Below are 27,548 nucleotides of genomic sequence, written 5' to 3' on the forward strand. Positions count from 1 at the left end.
AGGTAAGGGAGAGGAAAGGTTGGGGAGGTTGGGCTTGGGGAGCAGGTCTTCCCTGGGTAGAGCTCCTTTGGAGAATGGGGGCGCCGGGGAGCGGGGGTCTCTAGGAGGAGGGAAACATTAAGGGAGGAGAAAGGACTCTGGGGCAGCGAGCACCCCCAAACTGAGTTTCCATCCAGCCTCCCATTTTATCCCCACAGAGGAGAACACACAGACAGAACAGAGGGAAAAACCAAATGCACATTTATTCAGCTCAAGACAGACACCGAGGGTGCAGGGCAGGGTCACTCCTGGAGGAGGCAAAGAAGTGCAAGAGAGCAGTACCCAGAAGACTCTGGGGGTGCTGGGGATGGACTCCTGGAGCCCAGGAGCTGCAGGCCTGAGTCCCTGGATCTCGGGTGCAGATAGGTTCATTGGGGGAAAAGGAGTCATCATTGCCATGGCCTAGGGAGGGGCATTGATGGGGTGCAGTGGCTCCAGCCTCTGGATGGGTGGGGTGGCTCATGTTGGGTGTGGAGTCCCTCCCAGGCACACGGCTGGGGCTCCCACCGCCTCCACCCAGTCCTCAGGCTGCCGCATTCAGGCAGGGAAAGCAGTGGAGGTAACCCGTGCTGGTTCTACACACCACCACCTCCAGGAGCTAGAGAGAGAGAGAGAGAGAGGGAGAGAGGGAATAGAGTGTGTGTGTCGTGGTTAACATGAGGTGGATAGTGGCGGTGGCTACTGGACCCCCAACACAGAAACCAGGATGTCCTCCCAACTGTCAACCTCTAGCTGGCACTTGGGGAGCCCTTTTGCCTCCCTTCACCCTAATATCTGGTTCATCAGGATGCCTGTGCATGTGGCTGTTGCCCTGTCATAGAGGGGGCACATCTGTGATGAGGGTGAGGACCCCTGAACCAGCCTAGGCTTTTCTGAGACCCTGTCCCCCATCCCCCCCACCAAAAAGAGAGTCTCCATCTCCTCCTTACTCCTAGTTTCCTCCTATACCCCCACCCCTTTGGGGACCCCCTAAACCCATATACCTGGATACAGTGGGAATCCCCACCCACTCAGGACTGTCACCCACTGGAGTGGGTCAGATCACATGCATATTCTCAGCCTGTGCCAGAGTTACCCCCCAAAAATCACCCACAAAGTGCTCAGATAATGCTCTTCAATCTCATTTTGAAAGCAAAACAGGACATGTGAATGCCACAGTGCTTGACCACCCCCCCTCACATGCTGAGTATCCCCCCAAAGCCCATTATTTACTTATAAGAACCATTTAAGGGGGAGTCGGGCTGTAGCGCAACGGGTTAAGCGCAGGTGGCGCAAAGCACAAGGACCGGCAGAAGGATCCCGGTTCGAACCCCGGCTCACCACCTGCAGGGGAGTCGCTTCACAGGCGGTGAGGCAGGTCTGCAGGTGTCTGTCTTTCTCTCCCCCTCTCTGTCTTCCCCTCCTCTCTCCATTTCTCTCTGTCCTATCCAACAACGACAACAACAATAAAACAACAAGGGCAACAAAAGGGAATAAATAAATAAAATAAATATTTAAAAAAAAAAAAAAAAAGAACCATTTAAGGGTGGGCAGGCCATGGCACACCAGGTTAGGCACATATAGTATGAAGCACAAGGACCCACTCAAGAATCCCAGTTCGAGCCCCTCCTCCTGCTCTCCACCTACAGGGGGGTCACTTCACAAGCACTTAAACAGGTTTGCAGGTGTCTCTCTCCCTCTTTATCTACCCCCTCCTCTCTCAATTTTTCTGTCCTATCCAAAAAAAAAAAAAATCAAAAGAATGATCACAGGAGCAGTAGATTCAGGCACCAATCCCCAGCAATAACCCTAGAGGCAAAAAACAAGAACCATTTAAGGAGGCCAAGAGATTCCCCACCTCTGGTTATTTTTTTTTTTAAGAACTCTTCCAGAAAGGACACAGTTCCAGTAAAAGCAGGTCGAGATATTTTTACATAGTTTAAATTAACACCCTCAAGGATTTTTCATATGCAAAGCATATCCCCCTCCTGAATCCAACATCTCTGCCTGACTTCCCTCACCTCTGTCCACCTGACCGTCTCTCCTCCCACACCTTACCCCTCCTCCACACCACCCCACCTCCTTCATCTCACCTCCTTTGGTGCTCTTCACCTCCTCTTACACCTTCTTCTCCAAACACATCCTCCAACTACTACAATAATTTTACTTTACTTGTTGGATAGAACAGAGAGAAATTCAGAGGGGAGAGAGAGAGACACCTGCAGCACTGCATCATCATTCATGAAGCTTCCTCTCCCATGCAGGTGGGGACCCAGGGCTTGAACCCAGGTCCTTGCTCATCATGATATGTCTGCTCTACTGAGTGCATCACCGCCTGGCAACTTCTCCACCAAATCTTTTTTTTTTTCCTTTTTGTTGTCCTTGTTGTTTTATTGTTGTAGTTATTATTGTTGTTGTTATTGATGTTGTCATTGTTGGATAGGACAGAGAGAAATGGAGAGAGGAGGGGAAGACAGAGAGGGGGAGAGAAAGATAGACACCTGCAAGCCTGCTTCTCCACCTGTGAAGCAACTCCCCTGCAGGTGGGGAGCCTGGGGCTGTAACCGGGATCTTTAAGCCGGTCCTTGTGCTTTGTACCACATTCGTTTAACCCACTGTGCTACCACCGACTCCCCTCCAAATCTTATCATCTCTGGTCCTCCTGCCTCTTTCCTCCTTCCCTGTTCATCTTTCTAGTCTAGTCCTCCCTATTCTCTCTTGGCCCATTTTTCAAACCTGTGTTCTAGGAATCTCTCATTTTGTTAATACATGCAATTATTCCCAAGCTCTTTCTCCTGCCTTCCTTCTTATTCTCTCCATTGTCTCACATAGACCTCCCTGACCAAATGGTAAAATCTGGAAGGCAATCTATATCTCCCCTCCCCATCCCCTTTCTCTGTCATTTGCCTCTGCTGATTAGCAGAGATTCTGATCAGCAGACATCTTGTCCCCACTAGGACCCTTTCTTCCTATGCTTTGACTCTCCCCCCAGAAGACTGGTTCCATCTTACTCTCAGGGGCTTCTGTCCTTGTGTCTGGGGAGCCTTGAGGCTGTTTAGGACAGTTCACAGCCCACGGACTCCATGCCTCAAAGAATCCAGTGGAGGAATCCTAAGGACACTCCTCTATATCCCCCACCCCCTATAACCACACACTTGTTACTCTCACCTGAGGAAGGCAGCTCGGACTTACAGGATTTGCACGTTGGGCTGTGGAAAATAAAGAGGCGCTTAAAGAGGCTGAATTGCTTTGGGGGAGTGGGGGCGGTGCAGGGAATCCGCTACAGAAGCAGGCCTCCCCCCCAGGCTGCCCAACCCCCTTCCCTCTCAGTTGTGCTGCCTGACCTCTCAGACCTGGAGTCCGCCTTCCTGCACTTCACCTTCTTACCTGTAGGGAGACAGAGAGACAGACCATGAGGGACTAGGGGACTGGATGCAAAGCAGCTGGGGTAGCATAGACTTGGCAGTGAGGGGGGTGGGGGGTGGACTTAGCTCCCTCTTGTGAGGGATGCTGGCACCTGGGAGGGGGTGTCACTTACTGAGGACGATGACAATGCCCAGCACGAACATGATGGTAGCCAGGGTCAGGCCCACAGTCTGCACAGTGTCATAGTCTGAGAAAGAGAGTAGGGGGCATCAAGGCGGGGCAGCACCTCCACCTCCACCTCCACCCTGGGGCCTGCTCCAGACTGCCAGGCTGGGGAGTCAGAGTTCAAGGATGCAGAGAGAGGTCTGGAGGGGGAGGGCCTAGAACAAGGACTTGGGTGTTGGCAGCTCCCCTTGACCTCTCTAACATCCACCCTCTGGATTCACTGACCTTAGAATATAGCATATTGGGGCCAGGTGGTGGCGCACCTGGTTGAGCACACATATTACAGTGCAAAAGGACCCAGGTTCGAGCCCCTGGTCCCCACCTGCAGGGGGAAAGCTTCATGAGTGGTGAAGCAGGGCTGCAGGTGTTTCTCTGTCTCTCTCCCTCTCTATCTTACCCTCCCCTCTCAATTTCTGGCTGTCTCTATTCAATAAATAAATAAAGCTAATATAAAAAAAATTAAAAAAAAAAAGAATATAGCATATCATCAAGCAGTCAAGATTGCTGAGCGGTCTACGGCTCTGCTTTCAGAATATAGCATAGCATATCATGTTACATTATATGCATGACTGAATGCATATATTATATGTATATGGTATGTATGTAAATGTTATGTGCATATATTGCACATGTATTACTTGCATGTATTATATATTAGTGTCATCAAAGAAGCAGGTCAAGCTGTGTAGACAAGAATCATATGTGTATTATATGTAGTATATTAATATACATGAGTATATTATGTTCCTAATTTATAGATCATACTATGTTATAAGCATATTATAGTATATGCATATATTACATGTATATGCTATGTGCACAGATCATGCACATGCATCACATGCATATATTACATATATTAGTGTCATCAGAGTAGCAGATGACTCTGAATCAAACTATGCATATATTAGACAGGCATCATATGTATATTATGTACATATTACATATTAATATACATAAGTATATTATCTATGCTTATCCTATAGCATTTAATACATATACTGTATTATATTGTTATAGAATATGCATATTGACTATGTGTAGATTCTAGCAACATAATATACAGTTCCCATGTATACATGCATGTGCACATATGTATAGTTTTGTGTATATCTGCACATGTATGACCTCTTCCATCTCCTCCCTGTTCCTGCCCATGGTGGTTGATCCATTGGACACTAAAGCAGGTACCCCTTATATGGTCTGTCCTCATTCTGTGACCCCCAGCCAATGGGATCTTGTGAATCCCTGAGTCAGATCAGGGTCCCCCTGGGCTCAGAGCCAGCTGCCAGCCTCCATTGAACTCTAAAGGCCAAAGCTCCCAACACAGCTCACAGGGCCTTTCCAAGCTGGTCCCTGCCAGCTCCCAGGCCTCATGCCCTCGTCTCCCTGCTTTAGTCCCTGCTATGAGCACACTGGTCTCTTTGCTGTTCCTGGGGCACATAGGGTATGGTTTAGCCACAGGACCTTTGCACTTGCTGGACGCTCTGCTTGAAAGTCTTTCCCTTAAATATCTGCATGGGTCCTTCCTTCACCAACCTTTAGGCTTTATTCAAATATCTGAAAACTGCTCTATCTGTCCCCCTTTTAAAGGTATTCTAATCTATCTCCTTTCCTCTCTCTCTCTCACTCTCTCCCTCTCTCTCTCATTGCCACTAGGGTAATTGCTGGGGGTTGGGGACTACACTACAAATCCACTGCTCCTAGTGGCTTTTTTTGACAGAGAAATTGATAGGGAAAGAGAAGATAGAAAGGGAAAAAGAGGGAGTCGGGCGGTAGCACAGTGGGTTAAGAGCATGTGGTACAAAGCTCAAGGATCGGCCTAAGGATCCCGGTTCAAGCCCCTGTCTCCCCACCTGCAAGGGAGTCGCTTCACAGGTGGTGAAGCAGATCTCAGGTTTCTGTCTTTCTCTCCCTCTCTCTGTCTTCCCCTCCTCTCTCCATTTCTTTCTGTCCTATCTAACAATAGTGACATCAATAACAACAACTACAACAATAAAAAACAACAACAAGGGCAACAAAAGGGAAAATGAATAAATATAAAAAAATTAAATAAACAAAAGAAAGGAAAAAAGAAAGAGAGATACCTACAGACTTGCCTCACCACTCTTGAAACTCCTCCCCTGCAGGTGGGGGCCGGGGGCTTGAACTTGAGTCCTTGCACACTGTGATGTGCTACTACCTGCCCCCCAAAACACATTAATCTCATTCCCTCATTTATTTCCTCTCTCAAGAATTCATCCAGTCTAATATGACCCGTAAGTATTTGTTGAGATGCTTATTCCTAGAGCACCAGCCTGTACCAGCACAGGTACAGCTCTTTGAGACTGACACCTGAATTTCAATAAAGGCCTAAAGCCTAAAGTCGGTGCCTGGTGACTGTGGCTGCAAGTGGCTGCACCTCCTTTTACTGGGAATCTGAGAGGGCCTCTCAGAACAGGGCAGTCAGTGAGGCTGGAAGAGAAAGGAGCTCTAGCCAGCAGGGTACAGAGCTCCAGTCAGACACTTCCTGGGAAAGGGAACAAGTACAGAGGCCCTGAGGTAGGAGAGAACTCAGCAAACTGGAGGAGCAGTACACAAGAGCCAAGGGGATAGATTGAGTGGGCATGTCTACAAGATCTGGGGATAATTTCTTTGGAAATTTGTGTTTTATTAGTTCATTTTTTGAATGGACACAGAAACTGAGAGGGGAGGAGGAGATAGAGAGGGAGAGATAGAGAGACACTTGCAGCACTGATTCACCACTTACGATTCACTCACTCATTTCTCCCCCTGCAGGTGGGAATCAGGGGCTTGAACTCGGGTCCTTTGGCACGGTAGCATACGCACTTTATTGGATGTGCCACCACCGGGCCCCAGAATAATTTCTTTTGAGTTTCAGGTCTGTGAGGACAGTTTAACAGCAAGGCCCAGGTAGATCCCACAATTGTCACAGATGAAAGCTGTTACGTTCCCTTATTTATAGGACTCAGAGAGCCAAAGCTCCTTGCCCAAGGTTCAAATCCAGATAGCCTGACCTCAGAGTTGCCTGATCCTCTGATGACACCACTGTAGAAGCCCAGAGTCCTGATGGCCTGGACGGAGGGCAGGGAGGGTATCTCTCACTCTCCCTTAAACCAGCTCTGCCCTCCACAAGCCCAGCTAAAAGGTCTTGAGCACAACTCCCATAGCCACTTCTGAGGATCCATCCACAGTGACCCACCAGGGTCTGAGTCACCCCTCCAACCACCCTCACTGTAGAATCCACCACTCACCATAGTGAAATGGGTCAGGCTCCTGAGGAGCTGTGGGGAGGAAGAGAGAGAAAAAAAAGGGAAGGCATTTCAGTATTTCAGTACAGATTGCTGAGCATTTTTGAGGACCAAGATGGGACCAGTGGTTTCTGGGTAGAAAGCAAAGCCCTTTGTGATGGATATTATAGCCTCAGGGCAAGACTCAGGGCTTCAATTTCAATGTGTCATCTAGATTCTGGTCTCTTTCATGCCAGTTGTATACATCTTCCCTTGTGCAGTGCACAACCTATCTAATTAATACATCCAAGTGGATGTCTAATGCAAACTACAGGTTCATTTCCTGGAAAACACACAGACACACACACACATTCTTACTTGCATATCATGCTGGGCATGAGAGGTAACAGATTCTAATCCCACCCGTGGACTGCTGCGTGCATTGGTTTCCCTGAAGATATCTAACACATCTCAATCATCTGAAAGGCAGGTCCTTTCTCATTCACTCACTTTTGCCACTGATCCAACACAGGGGTGTCATTCTGTAATATAGGTATCATATACATATCATAGACATAGTATATCCTATCTCACTTATAAAAGGCACTATCAATTTTAAGATTCAAAATTGACATCATAATTACTTCTCTGTGTGTATGTGAATATGTATGTAACTTTCCTGCATGAAACCTACCCATCCACTGGAAAATTCACCCCAATTTCATAGACAGTAACATGTGAATAAAATACATGTGTGTGTTTACTTTGCCATGTGTTAGACTCAGGTTCAAGCCTGGCCTCCACTGCACTGAATTAAGTTTTGGTGCTGTGATCTCTCTCCTGTTTGCCTCTCTACCTCTCTGTCTCTATTAAAAGAAGGAAAGAAAATAAGAACCAGGCAGTAGTGCATCCAGTTGAGTTCCCATGTAACAATGCACAAGGACTCAGGTTCAAGCCCCTTGTCCCCACCTGCAGGGGGAAAGCTTCACAAGCACTGAGATGGTACTGCAGGTGTCTCTTTCTCTCCCCCCTCTTTCCTATCAATTTTTCCCTGTCTTTAACCAATAATAAAGAAATAAAGTTAAAAATAAGATGGATGTATGCACACACATACGTGTGTATGTGTGTGTGTGTATGTGCATTTACTTTCCCCATCTCTTGCCTGCCAGTCTCTAACCATATTCCCCCTCAGGAGTGCTTTAGACCATCCTCCCCATTCAAGAAACCCGTCAAGATGGCTCCCTAACTCCTCTGACAACTATTAGTGCATTCTTTTGGCCAGAAGCAGAGTTCTGCAGAGCTGAGGACATCAATGCCAAGGGACAGCAGGTATTTGGCTTGACCTATCCCCTTCTGGTCTCAGTGGAGGCTGTCTGGCTGATTTGACACTGAATGTGGCCATGTGTCTGGTTCTGGCCAATGAGCCCTAGTAAACTGTTGTTATGGCTTCCAGGCAGAAGAACCTCTGTGCCTGGGCACCAGCTCCTACCTGCTTCTGACCTGGTGACAGTTTTCTTCCATGAGCACAGGCTTCTGGGCAACCTCAGCCTTCCATAGGCAGGTGGTATGAGTGGGAATCAGTGCTGGATGTCAGAGATGTTGGGTTTGAGGGGGTTCTCTTCATTACCACAACACATTCTGGCTTAAACTGATTGATCCTGGAGATGCCCAGGCAAGACCTTGGGTAGCACCAACTTCACAGTGTTCAGGTGTCGCAAGGTCTCAGCCCAGTCTTCAAAGGGGAAGTCCTAGGTAAGTGCTGAAGTGTCTTTAACACCTTTCAGCTCATGTTTAAACTCCTCCCCCTTTCCCAAGAGAAAAGCCTTGGGCTCAGAGCCTTCTGTGGGTGATGGCATTTGCTTGTCTCTTCTGCTTCCCTCGCCAGCACTGCACAGCTCTGGCTCCCAGCCAGGCCACCTTCTAAGCCCTTTCCAGAGACGCATTTTCATAGCAGCTCTGATGGGGTGCAGCCTTCATCTTGGGAAACTGAGCCAACCCCCATCCCCCAAAGCAAAGTCATTTGTTGAAGTTTTATTGTTTGTTTGGTTGGTTGGGTTTTTTTGTTTTGTTTTGTTTTGCTTTGCTTTTGTATTGTTTTACCAGTGCACTGCACATCTTTGGCTTATGGTGGTGCTAAAGATTGAACCTGGGGTTTTAGAGCCCCAGGCATGGATGTCTTTTGCAGAACAATTATGCAATCTCCCCCACTTAAGACAGACCATTTATACACACACACACACACCAAAATCCCTCATTTTCCATTTGTGGTGGTGATAGAAGATGAAGTCAGGTAAGTTTTTTGTTTTATTTTTTTCTTAAGTTAGTCCTTTGAAGAAAAAAAGTACTGAAAAAAAAAAAAGGAAGAAAGAAAAAAAGGAAAAAATACTAAGGAGCCATGTGTGTGTGTGTGTGTGTGGGGGGGGGAACATATGGACAGGACAAACCTCACACAGGGTGTGTGACATGCCTCAAGATGGGGAAAGACTATTAGCATCATCTGCGCTCCACCTTGGCTGCCCCACCAGATGGGAAGTGCATTCCTTTGACTCATTTCAGCTGTTCATCTTGGCTTTTATGGCTGACTCTCAAAGAAGTATTCTGGAGTGAATGAATGAGTGAATGAATGAATGAATGTGAGCTCTCATCCTAGGCTGCAGGATGCTGCAGCAGAGATGCTAGAGCAGCTGAATAATCCATTCTGCCTCCTGTGTTTGCACACTGCTGTGAGGCCCTGTCCCAGAACCCACTAGGGATCCTGGGGTGCTCTCTGCTCCCCTGCAACCTGGAGGTTCTCACCTGGGGCCTGCTTACCTCCACCCAGTAGCAATCTGGGTCTTGGGGCAAGGCTGGGCTCAGGGAGAACCCTGGAGGCAGAGGAAGGAATGTGTACACTCCTGGCCAGTTGCCAGGGAGATATCAGGAAGAAGGAGGTAGTTGTTATGGCAACTGGGGCATCTCTTGAGGTGAGAAGAGGTGATGGATTTGGCCACCCCAGGCTGGGTGGGGTCCTGTGTGTCTCTAACTCCCCAAATCCAAACTCTGCTGCTTTTGTTGTTTGGCTCCTGCAGGGTGCTTTCTGCTCCCAAAATGCGGTCCTTCTCCTGGCCAGGAGTTCACAGCCACTAAGGGGATGGGGGGCTCAGAGTCTCCTTTCTCTCAGCCTCCTACTTTCTGGCAGTGTGGCAAGATCCTTCTCTCCTGCTCCCTACCCCCCACCCCGCGCACCCCCTGCAATTCATTAATTAGTTTGCTTGCAGCGCTCTGTGATGCACAACACGCCTCCTCCCCTGGGATTTCCCCAGAACTGCGACTGGGGACCAGGCGTGAGAGGGGGGCTGAGGCACTGCCCTGCCCTTCTCCCTCTCCCCCTCCCTCCTTTTTCTGGCTCCTGCCATCGATCCTGCTAACTATCATCTCTGAAAAAATGAAGTTCTGGGCTCCCGCCAGGGCTGCTGGCTCAGCCCTGCCCCCTCTCCCCAGGGTGGTTTCCAGACTCTGCAGCCCCCCCTCCACCCCCCCTTCAAATTCTGCAGACACGGCTTGGCTCAGCACCCCCCCCTTGCCAGGAAAGGGGGGCTGGGAGTGCAATGGGGGTTTCTCTCACCCCAGAGGGAGGCTAAGGGCACCCACTTCTATCTGCAAGCCTGCTGTCCATATGAGGAGCCCACTCCCGTGCCCCCATTGGCCCCTTATAAAAGCACTCATACATCTATCCTCGCTCCTCTGTTGGAGTGGTCTCTTCAAAAGGGGTTGCTAGCAGGCAGTGAGTGGATGCCTAAGTGGGTTATCAGGTGTGGAATGTGCCCTGCTGTGTGGCTGGCTGGGGGAGGGGCCGGTGGAGGGGCTGGCGAGGAGAATGGTCTTGCTACCACCCACTTTCCTGCCCACTGTAGTGGTTCGGCTCCACCCTGTGCCTCCTCCTCCACTGGTGGGTCCCTTTCCCCTTCTCCATGCTGTTCTCTATGCCTGGGTCCCTGTGTCTGCTCATCTGTCTCTATCTCTGATTTCTCTCTGTCTCTACATCTCTGGTTCTCTCAGCCTCTACCCCCTCACTGTTTCGGAATCTGGGAATCTCTCACACCCACTACCTTCCTCTCTGGGTCTCACTTGGTGTCTCTGATTCGGGGATCTCCAACAGTCTATGTCTCTTAGCTTGTCTTTTGCTGTCTCTCCCCATCTCCCCATCCCTTCATTCCAGCTCTCCCTCTCCCGTTTTTGCCCCTTCCCCCTGAACCAGCCAGCCAGGGAGATTTCAGAAAACATCCACCATAGGAACCAGCACAGGATGTGTATGTGTGGGGGGGGGTGGTGGTGGTGGTGGTGGTGACAAAATGAGGGACAGGAAGCTCTCCCTCCCTTCCCACTGCGGACACTCAGAAATGTGTGAAAATCCCTCTGGCCACAGACTCACCCGTTCCCGCCCGCAAAATCCATCTCTCCCCGTCCACTACCAGCGTGGTGCTGGACCAGTCACCCGGTTGCCATAGCTACAAGCCCGAGCATCCTTTCTCCTGAGACTCTGCTCTCCAGCCGCGGGTCCTAGCCAGGACAGACGCAGCCAGGAAGTGGTATGCAGGAGTCCCGCAGGGTCGCCCAGGGATGCGCGGGCCGGCCACCGCCCATGGGTGAGCCACCACCCCCTTCTCCACCCCCTCTGCCCTCTCCATTGCTGGAATCGCCCCCAGACACTCTCACCTAAGCTTTAAGCTCCCGGAGCCCCCCGGAGCCCTCTACCCCGGCGACGCTCACCCATTGTGGGGACCTGGGTCGGGGTCGCCATGCTGGGCCGAAGCAGGGGCGGTTAGACTGCGAGACCGGCAAGGAGCTACTGCAGCAGCTGGAAGCGGGGTGGACTGACTCGTGTGTTGGGGGGGGTACCGGGAGAGCCCTGGAGCTTGGGGGCCTTAGCCAATGGGGGCCCGGAGAGCCCGCCCGGGTCCGGGACACCCCACCTCCGCCCCCGCCCACTGCCGACGTCCCCGCCCCTTCCCCAAGGGTGGGGGCACCTCCTGCTGGGGCAAGGCTGGGGGTGGGGGGTGGGCGCCGGGCGCCCTTCTCTACCGCAGAGGGCCGGCGGAGTCACCAAGCGCGGTGGAGAGAGGGAAGCAGTTTTATTGAGAATCTGAGCAGCAGCTGAGGGGAGTCGGGTGGGGGCGGGACCTGGGAGGTGGCGGTCCAGGCGGCTGGAGGGGGTCAGGGGCGTCAGGTACCCCGCGACTCCTGTGGGCGAGAGGAGAGTGAGAGGTTTGGGGAGTCCAGGCCCCCAACCCACCCACCCAGCACCTCGCCCCTCCCTCCCCCAGCCCAGACAGAGCTGCAGAACCTGGCTGTGTTCCATCGCGCCAGGTGTTTTTACCGCCGGCGGGTGGACAGACCTGGTGGGGGAGGGGGCACAGAGTTGGGGTGTCAAGAGGGCGGCGGGTTCCTGTGGAAGGGTGGGGGCAGCAAGGGAAGTCCCCGCCCCCCTCTCCAAATGTCCAGGGAGATTAGGGAAAATACAGGGGGTCCTGGGAACCCACTCTCACCTTCCCTCAGTGCACCCCAAGTCTCCCCAAGACTCACGGCGGATGGAGCTGCGGAAAGTTCCCTCCTCTTCGTCGGGTTCCCCGGTCCTGGGAAAGGAGGGGCAGGAGAGAATTGGGGGTGGTGAAGCAGAAGGGCGCCCCCAGTGCATCCTGCTGTCCCCCCTCAGCCCCAGAAACTGAGATCCAAAGCGAGGGCGGGGAGTGGTAGGAGGAAGAAACAGATCCAGGGCTCCCCAGAACACAAGGCACTGCCAGCAGCAGTTTTAGTGCTTGTGGCTGGAGGCGCTGGAATCTAAGTACCCCCCCACCTTCACCCCCAGCTCGGGATTGGAGAAGGGACTTGAAGTTAGTGGGAAAGACGGGTTGGCTATAGGGGCCCCAGAACCCTGTCCTTCTACTGAAGGGAGTGAACCTGGGCCAGAGAAACCAGCTCCCGGGGCCTCGGTTTCCTCATCTGTCAAAGGAGGTTAAGAGCGGCACCCGCCTTATGGGGGCGGGGAGTGAGGGGTGAACACCACAGTACAGCAGAGTGGGGCGGGGGCACACGCAGTGAAGTGCCGGCCAACACCCGCCGAGGCCTGAATGCGGGAAGGGGCGCTCCCAGCCCGGCTGCACATTCCCTCCAGACAAACCTCAGCGTTCCTTGCCCAGCGCTCAGCTAAACCGGGCCACGGGCTGGCTGAGCTCACCCCCCAGCACTTGCCACGCTGTGCCGTCTGAAAGGTGTGGGGGCAGCTGGAACTCATTGTGTCTCTCCCCCGAAAATCCCCCTCCCTGGAGCTGGGCGCCCTGCCAGGCGGGGTGGACAGTGATCCACCTTTGGATCCCCAGGCCTGGCTTGGGGTTTGGTTGTAGTAAGTGCTTAGGGCGCCTTTGCCCACTGGGGTAGGGGTGCAGTTTGGGGCTATCCCAGCTCCGGAGGAGGAGGGGCGCGAGGCGGTATGGGCCTCTCACCTCTGCTGCTGGTTGAATTTGCACCGGCACCTTCTGCCTGTGAGGGGAGGAGAGGCCTCAGCTGCTGCTCCCAGCGGTCACCGGGGGGCGCACTTGCACCAGCGTGCGCAGGCCGGGAGGATAGGAGGGGGTGGAGCCGGTGGGTGGATCCGGGACGTGGCCATATGGGCGTGGCCTTGGCAGGCGGGGGTGTTTGCGGCGGGGGTGGGGGCGGGACCGCGGAAGAGGACGGGGCGGGCCTATAACCAGTAAGTAGGGGCGGGGCTGGAGGCGGAGTTGGGGGTACTCACTCAAAATGATGAGGATGCCCAGGATGAAGAGGACCCCCGCCACAGTCAGGCCTGCGATGCGCAGGGACTGGTAGTCTGTGGGTAGCCAGGGAGGGAGGTGAGCGCAGGGAGGGGAGGGATCCGGAGGATACTAGAGACTAGTGAAAGGAGGGAGCAAGTTCTGGATGATGGAGGCAGGAGGTAGGGAGAGGAGAGGGTGTAAGGAAAAAGGAGAGCGAGAAACAAGGCGGTAGGGGGCCAGAGACAGGGAGAGGAGAAAGGACAGGAGCCAGCAGAGGATGGCCCATAAGATACTGAGGCCCCAGAGATGGTGCTGTGGATATATATGATGCTGAACTCTCAAGCACAAAGTCCTAAGTTCTATTTCCCAACATCACATGTGCCAGAGTGATGCTCTGGTTCTCTCTCTCTTTCTCTCTCTCTCTCTCTCTCTCTCTCTCACCTCATTGATAAATACAATCTTAAAAAAAAAAATACTGAGAGGTAAAATAAGAGAATCAGAGACCTAGAGAGAGAAACACAAGGAGAAATCAAGGCAGAGAGTCAGATGAAGAGAATAACATAGATATATGAACACAGAGAGCCACAGATCAAAAGGTGGAGGAGAAAAGAGGAAAGAGGATAGGTAACCCCCTCCCCAAAGACATCCCCTCCTTTACCGTAAGTAAATGGGTCATTTTCCTGAGGAGCTTCTGGAAAGAAAGACAGACAGATATAAATCAGAGTTGGCTGCTTCCTGGAGCCCTGGACAAGGCCATCACAAGTTTGGGGGCTATTGGACCCCAAGCAGGTTGCTCACACTCTGGGTCTTGGGTTCTCTTTCTGTCCTATCTTGGGTGGATGGTAGGGAGAGGGGGGGAATCTAAGATCCCATCCATCAAGGGGAGACAGCCTTCATCCTCTCTCCCTCCACCTTTGCCTGAAGTGGGGCATCCTCTCCATCATCCAACCTCTGACTGCCTGGACCCCACTATCTCAGTTTTGTTGGAGCTTCTAACTTGGTTGCTTTGAAGAGTCTCCCCAGTCCCTGCAGTCCTCAGGGCTAAAGTGGGGAGTGGGCTGCCTCCCCCAGACTCACCTGCATTGGCCATGGCAGCAAGACCCGCACAGAGAACCAAGATGTGGCCCAGAACTCTCATGATCCTGGGGGGGGGTGACATACTGAGGGTCAGGAAATGTGTGTTTCTGCCTACCACCCCCTACCCACCCAGGGGGACAGGACCTGAGCCCAAGTTGGTTAAGTATGAGAAAAGTCCTGAGACTTCATTTCCAAAGCGACAGTCATCCAGCTTGGTCACTCAGCGGAACAAGGCCACCCTCTGCTCCACGGGGACACAGTGTCACCAAAACAACCCACACAATAGTGGCACTCAGAGAAGCAGCCCAGTGCAGAGGGCAGAGGTGAGGCCCAGTCCATGGGTCCTTTCCAGAGCAGGCCCCAGACTCCCACATACCTCCCCCCTGACGGGGAGAGCAGGATGCCTTACCACACCTGGATTCAGAGACAGACAAACTGGACACGCCCGAGGCCCGCCTGCACCGCTGCACCCAGGTTTCCTGAGTCCTATCTCCCGGTTCTCTGGCCCTCGGCAGCTGGTCTGCTCTCTGCCTGACCCTGGGTATAAATATCTCCAACTTCACCCTGGAGGAATTTGCCTTACACAGGCCACCATGGCAACAGCCTGCCTTCCCCCACTCTGGGGGTCACACACAGTCCTGCCGGCTGAGGCCCAGCCACTGGAGCTCCACAGGCCACCCCTGGGGGAATAGCCCTCCACTCCCAAGTTAGTAGAAAGGGGGAAAAAACATCTCCTCCACCTTCCTCAGGGTGACATCGTTCACCCTAGAGGGCAGCACCAGACTGGGTATGACAGGAGGCTCAGGTTGGTGGGACCAAGAGACAGAAATGCCCCCACAGACACACTGGCATAGAGACAATGCACCGCCCCCTGGCCCCCCAAGACACCATGTTTGAAGCAGGCTTTGAGAGAGGCCCCATCAGGCACCCATCTGGGCCTCTGCTGCCCCTTGAGGGAGCCAGGCCTCCCCACGTGCATGTCTAAAACTCATACCCAGCTGGGTACACATGCAGCAGCAGGGGAGGGGGTACCTGCTCCCACGCTCCCACCCCTGGGGGCACCCCAGCGTCCAAACCACAGTCCCTAGCTCCTGGTCTGGCCTGCCCTAAGCTGGCCACTCCTGCTCTCAAAATAGGCCTCCCAGCCAGGCCAGGACTGAAGCCCTGAGGGAAGGGTGGGTAAAGCTCACCCCAATCAAGTTGTCCCCAGCTGCTAGAAGGACCCCAAAAAAACGTCCGGCAAGGCAGGGGCCTAGCACTTTGGACCCCCTGGCCCAAAGCTGGATGCCCCGCCCCTGGCAGTATCCCCTCCCAGCCCCACCCCAGGCCTGTCCTCCCCAACCAGCCGCTGTAACTGGAGCCGGGACTGGAGGGGGGCCAGGGGGCGGCCCCCAGACCAGAGCCCAGACCGCCCTGGCCTGCTAGGTTAACTCTCTCTGCTCAGATGAGGGAAGCAGGCAGCTGGCACTGGGGAAGGCTGGGAAGAGGGGATATAGGCAGGCAAGACTCAGGGAAGTAAATAAGGGACAGACACAGGCATGCACACACACACACACACACACACACACACACACACACATCCTCACCAACCTGCGTGCCTCAGGCCCACTTGGGGAGCTTCTGAGCTGGGGTGACACCGCCCGTGTCCTTCTTTCCTGCTCAGCTGCCTGGGAACTCAATCCAGCTAGGACCTAAGGTCACCCGGCCTGAGAGCTTTGGAGCCCGCTGACCTCTGACCCCAGCGTTCTGCAGAACCCTGGTCAGTATCTCGGGCATGTGTGGGGAGGTTGTGTCCATGTTCAAGTGTGTCAGCTGCTGCCAGCTATGGGGTACATGGTACCCCCTACCCCACCCCCACATCGAACCCCATAGACCCAGAGACAAAGCCAAAAAAATACATGTGTGCATATATGTATAAACAGAAGCAGATACACAGTGTGACACACCCATAGGGACTGCCTAAATAGACAGACGCTGGTAAAATAACTCACCTGGTAGCTCAGGGGGCTGGGTGGTAGCACAGCAAAGCCAAGGACTGGTGTAAGGATCCCGTTCAAGCCCTGGGCTCCCCACCTGCAGGGGGGTCACTTCACAAGTGGTGAAGCATGTCTGCAGGCTTCTATCTTTCTCTCTCCCTCTTTGTCTTCCCCACCTCTTTCAATTTCTTTCTGTCTTATCCAACAACAATGACAGCAATAACAACAATAATAACAGCAAGGGCAACAAAAGGGGGAAAATGGCCTCCAGAAGCAGTAGGTTGATAGTGCAGGCACCGAGCCCCAGCATAATGCTGGAGGCAAAAACAAACAAACAAACAAAAAACATAGCTCACTTGGATAGTGCACTGCTCCGCCATGTGCATGACCCAGGTTTGAGCCCAGTCCCCAACCCACTACGTTGAAGGAAGCTTTGGTGCTGCCTCTCTGTCTATATGTAAAATTAAAAAAATTAATGACACGGGCATGTAGCCAATACATATACACAGATTAAAAAACACAAAGCAAATACATCTTTTTATGTTTATCATCATCGGGGCTTTACTGTGGTGACTTTTACTAGGGTGACTTTTTCAGATAGAAACGCAGAGACAGAGGGAAACCATGGCAATAAAGCTGTCATTCCCTCCACCCCCATGCTGTAGTGACCCCATGTGGTTTACTGGGAGGGGGCAAAGCAGGCATGATTTCACTTAAATCATGTTAAGTGAAATAAGTCAAAAACAGAAGGATGAATATGGGATGATCTCACTCACAGGCAGAAATTGAAAAACAAGATCAGAAGGAAAATCACTAAGCAGAACCCGGACTGGAGTTGGTGACTGCACCAAAGTAAAAGACTCTGGGGTGGGTTGAGGGGAGAACCAGGTTCTGGAACAGGATGACAGAGGAGGACCTAGTGGGGGTTGTATTGTTATGTGGAAAACTGAGAAATGTTAAGCATGTACAAACCACTGTATTTACTGGTGATTGTAAAACATTAATCCCCAATAAAGGGGGTGAAATTCAGTTGTAAAAACACTTAAGAGAGAGAAATCACATATGTGTAACCTGGGACAGACTCAGTGTCGGTGGCCTAACATTGTCTTATTATTAATTGCATCTTATTGTTTTTCTTCTTTTTTAAATATTGCCCTTTTGTTGCCCTTGTTTTTTATTGTTGTGTTCATTTATCATTGTTGTTATTGATGTTGTCATTGTTGGATAAGACAGACAGAAATGGAGAGCAGAGGGGAAGACAGAGAGGGGGAGAGAAAGATAGACACCTGCAGACCTGCTTCACCGCTTGTGAAGCAACTTCCCTGCAGGTGGAGAGCCAGGGACTTGAACTGGGATCCTTAAGCCAATCCTTAACCCACTGTGCTACTGCCCGCCTCCCTTTTTCTTCTTTTAATAGACTTTAAAAATATTTTATTTGTTTTAATAAGAGAGATACAGAGAAAAACACCAGAACACTGCTCACTTCTGGCTTATGGTAGTGCTGGAGATTGAAGCTGGGGTTGTAGGGCCTTAGGCATGAAAGTGTTTTGTATGACCATTAGGCTATCTTCCCAACTCCTGCATTTTATTTCATTTTAAAAACCCACTTTATTTATGACAGAGGAGTTTCACGGGACAGAGAAGCCAGAGCACCACTCTGGTCCATGTAAATGCTCCACTAGTTGAACTATTTCCAGTGTCACCTATTAATTCCATTCTAGAGGTGGGACAACAGAGGTTGAACCAAGGTGAAGCTAATGCTCCCAAGCACCCCCTGTTGGTTAAAGACAGGAATTGTTCCCAAAGGGTCAAACTTGGCCAGACACCCTGTGCGGTATGGCCCAAAGTCGGGTGCAGGTAGGCATGCTCACACTCAGGCTCAGAAGTTGCCCCAACACACACACACACACACACACACACACACACACACACACACACACAGCCTCTGAGGATCCAGGCAGCTTCAAAAGATTGCCTCTTCCAAGCCTAAGGCCACCGGTCATCAGCATCCCTGGTTAATGATAATCCTGATGTTTATGCAGTCCCAGAGAAGGGGGACAAGGGTGTAAGGGGAAGGTGGAGAGGGGGACACCAGGCCTGCTCTGGCCAATCCAGGCTTCCTCCATGCATAGGGCTCTACTGTTCTCAGATGTGTGATGATGCTGTAATGACTCGACCAGCAGGGGACTCAATTTCCCCTTTGGGAGAAAGGAGATAAGAATACTATGCCCATCAGAGGGAGGGAGGGATGGCTCTGAGAAATGACCCATGGATAACAGAACAAAGTCAGGCACATAGAAATTGACCCAAGAAAAGGTAGCTATGATTGTTACCGTCATTCTTCTTTTGGTTAGTTAGTTTAAATGCTAACTATTATATACTTGAATTCTATGTATTATAACAAGAGAGGGAGCGGGTGGTGGCACACCTGGCTGAGCGCACATGTTACAGTGAACAAGGACCTGGGTTTGAGTCCCTGGTCCTCACCTGCAGGGAGAAAGTTTTGCAGGTGATGAAACAGTGCTGCAGGTTAGGTCTCACCCCGTGCCTCTGACCACTGTGGTGACTTCTGTCAGCTTCCCAAGTGCTCTATACACTTGGGAAGTGCGGTTCAAAGGGCCCCACTTGGACAGTTCACTTGGACAGTGCGCTGCTTTGCTATGCATACAGTCCAGGTTTGAGCCTGGTCCCTACCACATTGAAGGAAGCTTCAGTGCTGTGATCTCTTTCACTCTCTCTCTAGTTTCTTTCTTTCTTTCTTTCTTTCTTTCTTTCTTTCTTTCTTTCTTTCTTTTTCTCTCTCTCTTTCTTTCTTTTTCTTTCCTTTTTTTCATTAGAGCAATGCTCAGCTCTTGCTTATGGTGGTGATGCTGGAAATTGAACCTGGGACTTCAGAGCCCAGGCATAAAATTTTTTTGGCCTAACCAATATGCTATCTCCTCAGTGCTATTTCTGACTTTCTGAAAATGTTGAATGTTGGCCTGAAGCAGTGAAACCCCAGTTATGATTAAAAAAAATCACTCTACCTGACAGAGAAGAAAACTAAGGGTCAGGATGGTAGAGAGATGGGGAACCCAGATTTGTGTCCCGCCCCCCCCCCCCCCGCCAGTGAGTGCCTTGAAGTCCCCAGGCCTTTAGGGCTGTGCAGCAGTGAGAAGAGGCTCCATGTGCCCCAGAAACACAGGGTACTAATCCCTTTAGACCCACCAGGTGCCATGAAGCCACCTGCTGAACCACCTTGTGCCTCAGTTTCCCCTGTATTCAAGTGGAGGTGTGCAATTTTACTCTCCTCCCACTTGAGGACCGAGTCAGTCAATCCACATGAAGACCAGCTCAGGGAAGGTGCTCTGTTAAGTACTCCTTCAGAGTGGGGCAAGAGTGATGCTGAGATCTATTCAAAAAACTAGAAGACCCGTCCAGATGGAGACAGCACCCCCCTCGAGTGCTCCAGGCTCCATGGAGTAAGAGCACAGAGCCACATAGAGAGGAGCCTGGAACAGGACTGGCTCCTCCCGAGCCATGTAACCGAGACCTCGAATTACTTGACCTTTCTCCTCAGTTTACCTCCATCAGTAAAACAGCGCCGGAATAGTGCCGGTCCCAGGGCCTGGGGTTGAGCTCAGAATGAGCTAATAGGTGACATTTCAGGACATTCTGGCATGGAGCCAGTGCGCAAGAGGAGAGTGACATGGCATCTTTACTCATTGTTCCCTTGGCTTGACTCTCTCTCTCTGTGTCCCCCAGAGGATGATGGGGACTCACAGGGTTAATTTCTGGCAGAGTGGGTGGAGTAGGTTATGTGTTTGGGGCAGCATAGTTGCCCTGCTAAGTGTGGCCACCAGAGGGAGCTGCTGGCCCCTATAAGCCCCAGGGCCAGCGCCCACCACGCCCTGCCCTCAGAAGCCAGGGGAGGGGGCTGCCTGGGAGTGGCCGGCACCATCCAACTGCCCAACCAAACAGCCCTGGGGTGTCTCCTTTTACCCCCCCCCCCCGCACCCCATCTGTTGAGTCATCCTGTCCCACCCCAGTGAATAGGTGGTAGGGGATCCTGGAGAGGGGACACGCTGGGAGGGGCTAGGGTTCTGCAGCCCTCCACCCCCTCCTCCCAAGTGGCCACCCCATCCTTTTCCAAGGACGGCTATCTGTGCTGACCCCCAACTCCTTACCCTGGTGCTGCCCAAGGAGTCCTGTTCCCAAACCGCCAGGGGAAAAGGGCGTGGGAGGTGAGGTTGCTTACAGGGTGCTGGAAAGAGGAAGGGGAGGGTGGCAAGAAATAAAGACACCCGAGAGAGAGAGAGAGAGAGAGAGAGAGAGAGAGAGAGAGGGACATATAGACAGGCACATAAAGAAAAGCTGACAGAGACACAGACCAGGAAGGAAGAGGAGAAAAAGAGACAAAGTAGGAGAGACAGAGACTAAACTCAGAGTCCAAGAGAAACAGAAATAATCAGAAAGTTAGACACCAAAGAGAGACACAGAGGAGGGAGAGGCCAGGGAGGGGGAGCAGGCAAGGGGGAGAGGCAGGGCCAGCGCCCAGCTGGCCAGCCCGGAGGGTCGCTAGGCGGGGGAGATGTAGTGGCAGCAGGCTGTCGAGTTGGGTGGGCAGAGAGAAGTGGGGCCTCAGGGGCGGGGGCTGGGGGCATGGGAGGGGCAAGCAAGCTGCTGCTGCTGCTGCTACTAGTGGGGGCAGGGGCAGCCTGGAGACCCCCGAAGGGGAAGTGTCCTTCCAGCTGCTCCTGCTCTAAAGACAGTGCGCTGTGCGAGGGCGCCCTGGAACTGCCTGAGAGCTTCTCCCCGAGCCTGCTGTCACTGTGAGTGCCAGCCCCCCAAGAGCTGGCAGGCGTGGGTGGGAGTCCTAGAACCCATGGGGGGGGGTTGGTGGGGGACAGCAAAGGGGAAGCACAGGAATTTGGAAGCAGCAGAAGATTTGGGGCCGAGGGGAGGAACAGGATCCTTGCCAAGTGACCCAGGCCTGTGCCCTGTGGTTAGTGGGGCACAGGGGAAGGGCACAGTGGAGGGGGGGCACCCCTCCATGACTATTGTGGCTCTGGGTGGGACTGGAGCTCCAGTGTCATGCCTTGTCCCAGCTCCCTGGTCCACACTGGAGTCCCCAAACTGAAGGCTGGCAGCTTCCTGCGGATTCCATCACTGCACCTGCTGTGAGTGAGGCCTGACAGGCTCCCCCCTCCCCGGGGCATTGGGGACTCATGAGTGAGTGGGGGAGCACCTGTGCGCCTGTGAAAGTGCTCATGTCCACACAATCCCACGTCCTGTGTGTGTGTGTGTGTGTGTGTGTGTGTCCACGTGGATGGGGCTGCACTTCCCATGTCAGGTGGGACAGCTCCACTGGAACAGCATCTGTCTTGCCACCTGGACAGTCTCTTCACAGCCAACTCCTTCTCCGTGATCGAGGATGATGCATTTGCTGGCCTGTCTCACCTGCAGTACCTGTGAGTGAGAACAGAGGCCATGGGGAGCCAGGGGCGGAATGGGGGCCTGGGAGAGAAAGGGGGTGTCCTCTGTGGCTCCCTGAGTAGGGAAGGTAAGGCCTTCGGCCCTCCTGGCTGGACAAGAAGTCTGGGACCAGCTCTTCTGCTAGGCTGTGTGATCGATGCTTCCCAAGGCATGTCTGGTGCATCAAAACCTGCCAAGGGTCTGGAGGAAACCCAGACTATTTCTGACCTTGTCTGGCCTGGGGGAGTAAAGAAATGAAGGACACAAACTTGCAAGTGAAGAACTCTGAATTAGGTGGTGGTGGTGGTGGCATGACGACAGTATGACAGTGCTACAGTGCTGTACCCACAGGACAAGGGGACATTTAGCGCTGTAATTATTGGAGAAGTGGAGGCATCAGGGGCCGGTGGTGGTGCATCTTTTGAGGGCACATGTTATACAATGCTCAAGGACCCAGGTTTGAGTCCCTGGTCTCCATCTGCAGGGGAAAAGCTTCGTGAGTGGTACAGTGCACTCTCTCTCTCCTTAATATTTATTTATTATTGAATAGAGATAGAAGTTGAGAGGAGAACGGGAGAGATAGAGTGTCTCCCTCTCTATCACCCCCTTTCCTCTTGAATTTTGGCTGTCCCTATCCAATAAATAAATAAATATAATAAATAATTTAAAATTAGAATAACAAGAAAGAAGTGATGGCATCACTGAAGGCCATGAGCTGGAAATGATAGCGATTAAAAAGAGGCAGAGGTTGATGGAAGAGCTCACTTGGACAATGAGTGCTTTGCCATGTGTATGACCCAGGTTCAAGCCCAGTCCCCACTTCACTGAAGGAAATTTCAGTAGTGTGGTATTTCTCTCTGTCTGGCTCTGCTTCTTTACCTCTCTGTCTCTATCTAAAAATAAAATAAAAAGGAGGGGGCTAGGTGGTGCACCTGGTCAGAACATATCACAATGCACAAGGACCCAGGTTCAAGCCCCTGGTCCCCACCTGCATGGGGAACGCTTCACAAATGGTGAAGCAGTGTTGCACAGGTATCTCTCTATCTCTCTCCCTCTCTATCTCCCCCTCCCTTCTCAATTTCTCTGTCTCTATCTAATAATAAATAAATAAAATATTTTTTATAAATTATCTTTATTTATTTATTGGATAGAGGCAGCCAGAAATCTAGAGGGCAGAGAGAGAGAGAGACAGAGAGACACCTGCAACACTGCTTCACCAGTCACAAAGCTTTCCCCCTGCAGGTGGGGACTGGGGGTGTGAACCCGGGTCCTTGCACACTGTAACATGTGTGCTCAACTGCGTGCACCACCACCCAACCCCAATAAAATATATTTTTTTAAGTTTAAAAAATGGGAGAGAGAGGTGAAGAGAGATCTCTCATCCGGAGCACCTGACCTGCCAGGCAAATGAGCCAAGCTTGACCCCCGGCACATAGCATGGGGGGACTACAGCCCAAGGGGGGAGCTGCAGTACCGTTTTCTTCTCTCTCCCTCTCTCGGCCTATCTTTTTCTCATTCTTTCTCTCCCTCAGTCTCTCTGTCTCTTTTTGTACAAATCAGCCCATATACGTGATGGTGGTGATGATGACAAAAAAAAAAAAAAAGTGGTGGTGACACAGATGACAAAGGTCAAGGAGTCGGTGGTGCTGGTGCTGCCATCAGCATTGAAAGCATTGGCAGTCTCAGCTTTGGCGCTGATGCCGGTGAGGGCTGTGGCAGGGTGATGGTGTTGGGTGAATGGCAACGGCATTGGTGGGGGTGGTTAAGAATATTGGTAGGGTGTGAAAATTGTAGCAGGGGGCGGGGGTAGATAGCAGAATGGTTATACAAACAGACTCATGTCTGAGGCTTCGTCAAGTACCAGGTTCAATCCCCCGCACCACCATAAGCCAGAGCTGAGTAGTGCTCTGGTTAAAAAATAAAAAAAAAATGTAGCAGGAGCCATGCTGGAAGCAGGTGGAGAGGTGAGTGCTGAGGTCAGTGGTGATGTTGGTGTTGCTGGTGACAGTGGTGGCTGTTTGGCGTAGACTTGAGGGCTGGGTTCTCAGTGATGCTTATCGGTGCTGCTGGGGGTTGGTTTGGTGATGATGGCATTGATGAGAACAGATGGAGATACTGGTTTTGGCAGCACTGGTGGCAGTGCTGGTGATAATGGTGACATGGCATGATGTTGGTGAAGACAACAGTGATGGAGGCGGGGGCGCTGGTCATGCAGGTGATGGTGGCGGTATCTGTGATCCTGGTGCTGAAATACTGGTGCAGGGGTGGTGGCAGTGTCCTCTGTGAAGCAGAGACCTTGGGGTTAGGTTGTTGGCTCTTGGGATTTTACTTGGGGCCTGGGTTTCTGGAAGACTTCCCTCTGGAACTCTGAAAGGTATTGGGGTGGTGGGGTAGGGATTCAGCTGGCCCCAGTGGCCTATGGTTTCCATGGGGTGAGTTCTCTCCAGCACAGGGGGGCACCACAGGAAGTCCTGCCTGTCCCCCTCATCCCACCTTCCCTCCACAGCTTCATCGAGGACAATAAGATTGGCTCCATCTCCAAGAACGCCCTCAGAGGACTGCGCTCACTCACGCACCTGTGCGTCCCCCCAAGACACCTCCACCAGCCCAGCCCCTCATGGTGCACCCTACTCCCCATCACACAGGGACTCCTGGAGGCTGCTGACAACCCCCCCTCTTCTTCCTCCCCCTCCCCCAGGAGTCTAGCCAATAACCACCTGGAGACCCTCCCCAGATTCCTGTTCCGAGGCCTGGAGACCCTGACTCATGTGTGAGGCTCTGGGGTTACTAAGCAGGGAGGGGAGGGCTGGAGAAAGAGACATGGCTGCAGTGACTCTCACATAACTCTCATTTTGCCCGCGGGGCCCACCCTGTACCCTGCACCCTGACCTCTCACCCCAGGGACCTCCGTGGAAACCCGTTCCAGTGTGACTGCCGCATCCTCTGGCTGCTGCAGTGGATCCCCATGGTGAACGCCAGCGTGGGGACTGGGGTCTGCGCCGGCCCTACCGCACTGGCCCAGCAGCAGCTCCACCACCTGGATCCCAAGACATTCAAGTGCAGAGCCATCGGTGGGTGCCTTCCTGGCAGGGTGGGAGGTGACTGCCAGACCCAAAGACTTGGTTTCCTCATCTGTGAAATGGGGTGATAAATACTTAGGAATGTGTAAAAAATGGGTCCAGGCCTATAGAGTGTTTGGCAAGTGGGGACTGGGGTGGGAGGGCATCACCCACGTTTGAGCTCCCCATTGTTAATATGATTCAAAGTTGCCCACTGTCCTGATTTCACCTACAGCATTGCTACCTGTCAGGGCACCCGCAAGCTCAGAAGGCCCGGTGACCTTGAGGACAGTCTGGCTCTCACCCTTAAGGAACCCACTGTCCAGAGAAAGGCCCAGATCAATGGCCCAAAGGGTGATAGCTAGAAAGATTGGAGGAAAGATGGGAGAATCCAGAGGCAGAGTGAGGGTCACTTGGGACAGTCAGCGGGAACTTCTGAAAGAGTGGGCATGGGGGTTTAGAATGTTTGTTTGTTTTTACCAGAACACTGCTCAGCTCTGGCTATGGTAGTGCTAGAATTGAACCTGGGACCTTGGAGCCTCAGGCATGAAAGTCATTTGCATAGCCACCATGCTGTCTCCTCATCCCCTAGATGTGAAAGCTATGATTGTCATCACCATTGTCACCCTCACCATCCAGGGGGATGCTTGTGAAGTGTCCACTGTGCAGGTGAAGAGCAGGGGGCTCAAACCCAGACTCTTGCATGGGTCTTTGCACCTAGTGCACTTAACCGAGTGTGCCACCACCTAGCCCTCGTTTTTTAAAAATGTATTTCACAAGAGGAAGCGAAAGTAGGAGAGGATAGACCAGAGCACTACTCTGGCCCATGCGGTACTGAGGATTGTACTCAGGACTTCATGCTTGTAGATCTAGTGCTTTACTTACTGTGCCACCTCCTAGGCATCCTTGCTGCCCCCCCCCCTTTTTTAGGATTCCCTTCAGCTGAGCATTCTTGGTGGTTGGTTCATTGCTCCAACTCTGGCACCTGCTAGCAGGGCCTGGCATATAGAGTGAAAAATTCTATTTAACCTGGAGTCAGCCACTCAAGTCAGCTGCCACCACCACTGAGCTGGACAGCCTCAGCACACTATCACCACAAAAGCTAAGTCACTGTAACAGACTCAAAATACAGAGAAGTAGGGGTGACAGAAGGGTCTGAGGTGAGATGTCCAGGCAGGTGAGGCATGGAGAGGGTTGAAACCGAGATGTGGCATGTTCACGTGTAAGTTCATGGGGAAAGGGGGGCAGGGACCAAAGGTAGGATTAACTATTGTCACACAGCTGAGGCAGGCATGGTGCTCACTATAAATGGGTTCCATGTCTAGACTGTGTTCCAAAGGAGCCCGTTTATAGGGAGGGGGACACTGGGTAGGATAAATGTGGCTTCTAGCTGGGAAACTGTATAAGTACCATGCGCTAACCGATTGCGCCACTGGAGCTCCCTAGCTGGGAAACTGTATGCACTATGTGGAAGATGGGGAAGATGGGCTTCTGTTGGACAACTAGCTGCCTTGGCCATAGCCTCAGCCCCCCATCTGAATGGGGAGTATAATGATAGCATGTGCCTCACAAGGATGCCATGAAAGGGAATCAGTGCAGACACTGCTTCTGAGCAGTTAACAATGCCCCCACAGCATAGGAAATCACATCTGGGGGGAGCTGGGTGGTGGCACACCTGGTAAAATAAATCTATGTTACCATGTGCAGAGACCCATTTTCAAGTCCCCAGTCTCCAGGTATGGGGAGAAAGCTTCACAAGCAGTGACACAGTGCTGCAGGTGTCCCTTTTTCTCTCTCCTTCTCCCTCACCTTCCCTCTCAAGTTCTCTGTTTTTATTTAAAAAGAAGAAGAAGAAAACAAAGAAAAGAAAATGACTATTAGGAGCAGTGGATTCATCATGCAGGCACCATATCCCAGTAATAAACCTGATGGCAAAAGAAAGAATGAGAGAAAGACGGACAGATCTGATGGTGCTGTCAGGTTCATTAATCTACGGATAAGAGGACTCCATAACATATCACTAGGATTTGAACAGCATAAGGGTCTTCATTGCATTTATTTATAGTATTTATTCAATGTATTTGGTAGGACAGAGAGTTATGGAGAGGGAAGGGGAAATAGAGATAGCAAGAGAGAGAGAGAGAGAGAGAGAGAGAGACACCTGCAGCACTCTTTTACCACTAGTGAAGCTAGTGAAGCTCCCCTCACCCCCCACACACACTCCCAGCAGGTGGGACCTGGGAGCTTGAACCCAGGCCCTTGCACATAGTAATGTGTGTACTCAACCGCCACCCAGCCCTTTAGTGTTATTTTTTAAAATCATCTTTATTTATTTGATAGACAGCCAGAAATTGAGAGAGAGAGAGACACCTA

At 52.0% G+C, this 27,548-nt stretch overlaps 3 protein-coding genes across 15 annotated transcripts in view; 1 reads left to right on the forward strand and 2 right to left on the reverse strand.

Moving 5' to 3' along the window:
* LGI4 (leucine rich repeat LGI family member 4) overlaps nucleotides 1-27,548 on the forward strand; it is a 50,032-nt gene that overhangs the window by 951 nt on the left and 21,533 nt on the right. For 3 of the 7 annotated variants that reach the window (XM_060185717.1, XM_060185716.1, XM_060185715.1), the window contains 4 exons: nucleotides 8,032-8,168; nucleotides 24,623-24,694; nucleotides 24,815-24,886; nucleotides 25,018-25,187. In XM_060185717.1, coding sequence (XP_060041700.1) covers nucleotides 8,152-8,168; nucleotides 24,623-24,694; nucleotides 24,815-24,886; nucleotides 25,018-25,187 — 331 coding nt within the window. In that variant the 5' untranslated portion in view covers nucleotides 8,032-8,151. Of the gene's footprint in view, nucleotides 1-8,031; nucleotides 8,169-11,244; nucleotides 11,465-18,102; nucleotides 21,474-21,749; nucleotides 21,822-22,040; nucleotides 22,113-24,622; nucleotides 24,695-24,814; nucleotides 24,887-25,017; nucleotides 25,188-27,548 lie in introns of those variants that run through there. The other 4 variants (XM_060185711.1, XM_007539490.3, XM_060185713.1 and 1 more) reach the window with 3 other exon arrangements.
* Nucleotides 220-11,697, reverse strand: FXYD7 (FXYD domain containing ion transport regulator 7). Its single transcript, XM_007539491.3, has 6 exons — nucleotides 11,589-11,697; nucleotides 6,864-6,893; nucleotides 3,557-3,631; nucleotides 3,363-3,405; nucleotides 3,187-3,227; nucleotides 220-637 (listed from the first exon to the last, which is right to left on the reverse strand). The coding sequence occupies exons 1-6, from the start codon at nucleotides 11,617-11,619 to the stop codon at nucleotides 615-617; spliced, it is 243 nt and encodes an 80-aa protein (XP_007539553.1). The 5' UTR covers nucleotides 11,620-11,697; the 3' UTR covers nucleotides 220-614.
* Nucleotides 11,665-16,015, reverse strand: FXYD1 (FXYD domain containing ion transport regulator 1). Of its 7 annotated transcripts, none has more exons than XM_060185719.1 (8): nucleotides 15,877-16,015; nucleotides 15,101-15,223; nucleotides 14,687-14,751; nucleotides 14,268-14,300; nucleotides 13,609-13,683; nucleotides 12,402-12,451; nucleotides 12,163-12,214; nucleotides 11,665-12,059 (listed from the first exon to the last, which is right to left on the reverse strand). In XM_060185719.1, the coding sequence occupies exons 3-8, from the start codon at nucleotides 14,745-14,747 to the stop codon at nucleotides 11,665-11,667; spliced, it is 666 nt and encodes a 221-aa protein (XP_060041702.1). In that variant the 5' UTR covers nucleotides 14,748-14,751; nucleotides 15,101-15,223; nucleotides 15,877-16,015. The 7 variants fall into 7 exon arrangements, with proteins under 7 accessions (XP_060041702.1, XP_060041701.1, XP_060041704.1 ...); XM_060185718.1 differs by having other exon boundaries at nucleotides 15,101-15,250; XM_060185723.1 differs by lacking the exon at nucleotides 15,877-16,015 and adding an exon at nucleotides 13,319-13,355 and having other exon boundaries at nucleotides 11,934-12,059; nucleotides 12,196-12,214; nucleotides 15,101-15,250.

This window comes from Erinaceus europaeus, chromosome 2, assembly GCF_950295315.1.
Source record: "Erinaceus europaeus chromosome 2, mEriEur2.1, whole genome shotgun sequence".
Lineage (NCBI taxonomy): Eukaryota > Metazoa > Chordata > Mammalia > Eulipotyphla > Erinaceidae > Erinaceus > Erinaceus europaeus.